Raw genomic sequence first — 4,606 nt, forward strand, 5'->3', positions numbered from 1 at the left:
CTGGCGGGTGATGATAACTTCCCCCTTGATGCAGAATCCCCGCCAGGCTTTATCTTCTACCACTTGCCCTGGCCAGCCCGCCATGATGGCGGTGCGGCCCTTATCACCAAATCACATCTTGGTCTGTCCCTCTACTCCTCGGCAACTTCTCTTCCTTTAAGCATCTCGCCTGGTATCAAACCGCCCACCCCTCCTTTACATTTCTCCTTCACTACCGCCCACCCAAGTACCACGCCAAGTTTCTCACCGAGATTTCTTCACTGCTGCGTCTTGGCTGAGCATTTTGATTGTAAACTTGCTGTAGAATATAAGTCCCGGCTCCAGAGAGAGAAGCAAGATTAGCGTTAAAAGTACCGGAGACATTTCTCACAGACAATTGCTGATGTTCTGGGAATGTTTCATCTCGATTCCAGTATTATTTCAACAGGACCAAATATTGGGCCGTGTCTATAACAGGCTGGGTGGAACCGAATATTGGGTCAGACCTATAACAGGTGGCGATGGAACCGAAGATAGGGTCGGCCCACAACAGGCGGCGATGTAACCGAATATTTGACCGGGCCGATAACAGGTGGTGTTGCAACTGAAATATGGGGCCGTGCCTATAACAGGCGGTGATGGGACTAAATGATGAACCATGCCTATAACAGGTGGCGATGTGACTTTAGTGCCCGGGATGAATTTCTACCCCTCCAATGAAAAAGCGCCTTTCACCGCCTCAGGACGCCCTAAAGCTCCTCACAGATGAGGAAGGACTTTTGAAGTGTTGTCACTGTTGTAATCTCAGGACATATGGAAGTCAATCTTCGCACAGCAAGGTCCCACAAACAGCAATGTGATAATTGACCAGCTAGGCTAAATTAGGCATGGACGGGGACATAAAGCGGGCGGGAGCCCATCGGTCGCCTGTTATACGCTCGGTCTGATATTCAGTCCATTGAATTCAATAGAACAGAATATCGATATCGCGCGTGTCCTATAACCGTCGGCAAATGCGATTCCACCTGTTTTGCGTCCCCGCCCGTGTCCAATATCATCCCCAATAATCTGTATTAATTCTGTTTATTGAAGGATAAATACTGACCAGGACACCGGAAGTTTAGAGATACCATCCAAGGCCGAATCGTGCAACTGTTAGGAACTCTTTATCAAACTCCGAGCTCGATTAATGTTCTTCTCATTGACCCTGACCCATTATAGACAGGCAATGTAAGAGGTGTAACCAGAACTCCCACAGCCCCTTCTCCCCTTGTGTTCTGGTCGGCAAATTCCAGCACTGGGCGGAAAAGAACGTCATCAGGAGAACTACAGACATCCATTGGATGTTAGATACCGCGATAAAAATACAAACCGTCATTCCAAAATAAAACACATACAAGGCAATGAATATAAAATAAATTTAAACCAACACAGCAATCAATATATGTGGTGCTCATCAATCACAGAAGGCGTGTAAAAATCGAGCGGACACAGCGCTAGCTGTATTCCATTTGTCACCGGGTATACTGAATAGAACAGTGGAAGCAGTCAGAGACATCTCCTTTGATGATCTTACACATCCTGCGGTGCGAACGGTGGATTTGACCAGTCCTAGGGGCAGCCCCTTCTCGACACCTTCCAATCTGGAACGAATGCACTGCCGGATAAATTGGGAAACAGTTTCATCCGAGGCACAGAAATTGGCGAGTGGACAATATGTTGGTTATTTGGCTCAATTCGTCATCTGATGCCTTTATATCGAGCAACGCTCTCAAACCCCGGTCTGAAGTGGTACCGGGCGGAACTCCGATACACAGCATTGCACTGGGGATACCCGCACAATACCTGTTAATGAAAGGACAGGGAGTATTTCCATGTTACTGTCTGTGCACCAACACACCGAGCGGATTATTCCATCTCAATATCTGATAGTATTGATTGCAGATCCTGGCCTGGAATGTCCCGATTGTTAAGGTTATTATGAATTGTTAATTCTTGCACTATTTTAACAGTTTTACCGGGTTGATGATTCAAGTTAATTGCACTCAGATTCCCCATGTTACATACAGTAAAACTTTATTTTAATGTTGCCTGCAGCTTTTTCTCTTTAATCGAGATGTCAGAAAAAGTATGTAAAACGACGGAACAACAATGAACATTCAAAAATGGTGAAACCTCGCAAGACAGCGAATGAGACAGCGGCTCCGCTCCTTATTCCCTGGAGAAGGGATGAAGCGCCCGGTGCAGCTGACATCAGTCCAAGCACCGTGTTCATGAAACCTCCGAGGAAAAAGTAAATTCAGCAGGAGTTGTAAACGATCTAATCTTTACCTAAAACTGATGGATCTTCCTTTCAATTACACGGTAGAATTCAATTCTCGTCCTCGCACAGTGATATTAAACTCGTTGATCAAATATTCTATTCCACTATTAAAGTTCACCTCATCACTTTTCATAGTTAAAGGGAATTTGGCAGCAGTCACTCAGCCAACGAACTGTGGAAACCCACGGTCAATGTTGCGTTAAATGCTACAAAGAGGATCAAATATAATCGCCTACATGTGAGTTTTTACAAGAACCACCTTCATGTCGCTGTCAGGAGAGAGATCCCCAGTCTAAGATGGAATTGGTGCTAAAGCTGAATTCTAATGCTCGCATTTCTTTCACTTTTAAACAATCTTAAAATCAGTCTCCAGGGAGATTTCAGCAGCTTCTTCAGCTCTTCTCTGAATTTCCTTTGTGTAGCTGCATAAATACACGTGTTTTGGCAGGAACTCAGTAACCTCAGCATAGCTCCGGTTTCGGTACCGATAAATGCTGGGTTTGTGCGGTCGCCTCGGTATTGATTGATGTTTGTCAGTCTGTTAGTTCGAAAAATCACGGCATCTGTCAGCCACAAAAGTATAAAAGTGCTGGATATAGTGAAGAGTAAAACGATGGATTTCCTTCGTTTCTCCATCTCTGGATCAGAATGATTCTCACCTCTGTGACCCTGGATTCCCCTGCGTGCTCTACTGGCCACTAAAATCCGCCTGATGGTCAAAGAATTAAACAAGGCAATTAAAGTGAAAGGAAGCCAAATGCGCCAGATGCCATGAAACCAGCCGTACGCTATAACTAGAGGAGACGAAAAAATAGCCTCAGTGACCCGGCAGCCCCACTGCACTTTGTTAATTATTCGTTCAGGTTCAAATACAAACAAAGTGGGGATGTCCTTTAAAAAGGTAAGAACAGACAACGTTGTTGTGACCGTGGCCGCAGTTCTCTCCGTGCAATACTTGGTTTTAAACTTCTGGCAGCAGAGAGCGACAAAACGGTCAAATGTGAAGGAGACGGTGAACCAAACAGACAAATCCAGGATGACAGTGGCCATGTATAAAATGAACGTACACACGGGAGTGTGGGAGAGGAATGAAAGTGGGAAGTGATAACTGAAAATATGATACACTATTATATTGATGACCATGACCAGGAGATCGGCTGTTGCCATGGCCACCATGTAGACAGAGATACATTTGGAAAGGCCGCAGTTTCCTCGTGAGAGAATCACAATTGTCATCAAGTTCGCTGTAAGAAAGAGAGAGGAGAGAAATAATATTCCAGTGTCTGATTGAAATACTGCATGCAGTATATGGAGATACCCGTTGAAAGCATTTTACTCCATTCACTGTGATTATAAACACGGAGCAGTGTGAGAACAGGATTAATATTGGAGCCATTACCAGGGCAACCTTCCCACACATGTTAATGAGCTTTTGCAGCGCTCACGCTGCACGGGGAGACAAGACGGTCCGGAACTCCACCTACTCCTCGTGTTCGAGCTGGCAAGAACATTATAACATCAGTGAAATTATCAGATTAAGGGGAAAGCATAACGGGCGGACCAACTGTTCACAAGTTGGTCCTGGTCAATGTTGACTTTGTAATGCTGACATCCCCGGTAAACATGTTCCCTTTTCCAACATACAGTAAGAACAGTGAGACAGTTAAGATGGATCAACAAGAAACAGATTGCAATGGCTCACCAGGGATATTGACGGCTGCGAGAATCGGGTAGTAAATCTCTTTTATCTGTAGAATAGTTACTTGCCCCATTTTCTGTGAGAATGGATGAATTCTGTCGGAGCTGAAAGGCTCTGACTGGCGCACGGCTGAGGCGGGAGAAGGGATCCTTATATTTATACACACATCAGTCCTGCAGGGAGTCAATCAGGTTACATCATAATTAACATTCGTTACAGTCAATTAACAAATAGACTCAGGTAAGTTGTATTTTTATCTGTTATGACAGATTTAGAGAAAAAGTTCAAATTGTTATTGGTCAGTTTCAAAAAACACACAAAATTAAAGCATTTTTTTGCAAATGGAAAGTGGAATCTCCCTGTATCGGTGCTGACCCGATTGCTGCAGGACAGGCGGAGGCACAACCCTTGCGGGAATCGTCCTGATCCTGCACCTGACCCCTCCTAGTGTCCTTACTTGTCCAGAACAGGCTATGAACCTAATCCTGACAGCAATCGTGCTGCTCAATTGAGCGAAATCGTTTCTTTACTTTTCTTTCCAATAAAAACTAGTCCTTGACGTATTTAACGTTTGGGTAACATGATTCAGTTTCATGAAGACAATT

At 44.6% G+C, this 4,606-nt stretch overlaps 1 protein-coding gene across 1 annotated transcript; it reads right to left on the minus strand.

Annotated features, from left to right (window-relative positions):
- Positions 1 to 2,611: 2,611 nt before the first annotated feature.
- LOC137313906 (probable G-protein coupled receptor 139) lies at positions 2,612 to 4,074 on the minus strand. Its single transcript, XM_067979633.1, has 2 exons — positions 4,005 to 4,074; positions 2,612 to 3,546 (listed from the first exon to the last, which is right to left on the minus strand). Exons 1-2 carry the CDS (start codon positions 4,072 to 4,074, stop codon positions 2,612 to 2,614), a joined length of 1,005 nt encoding a protein of 334 aa, XP_067835734.1.
- Positions 4,075 to 4,606: the final 532 nt, after the last annotated feature.

The sequence above is a fragment of the Heptranchias perlo genome, unplaced genomic scaffold, assembly GCF_035084215.1.
Source record: "Heptranchias perlo isolate sHepPer1 unplaced genomic scaffold, sHepPer1.hap1 HAP1_SCAFFOLD_49, whole genome shotgun sequence".
NCBI lineage: Eukaryota > Metazoa > Chordata > Chondrichthyes > Hexanchiformes > Hexanchidae > Heptranchias > Heptranchias perlo.

Bases quoted from the DNA above. Each gene is read 5' to 3' on its own strand.
- LOC137313906 (XM_067979633.1), bottom strand. From the start codon at position 4,074: ATGGGGCAAGTAACTATTCTACAGATAAAAGAGATTTACTACCCGATT. The intron at 3,547-4,004 runs GTGAGCCATTGC...TCTTTCTTACAG, and splicing joins CGCAGCCGTCAATATCCCTG to CGAACTTGATGACAATTGTG.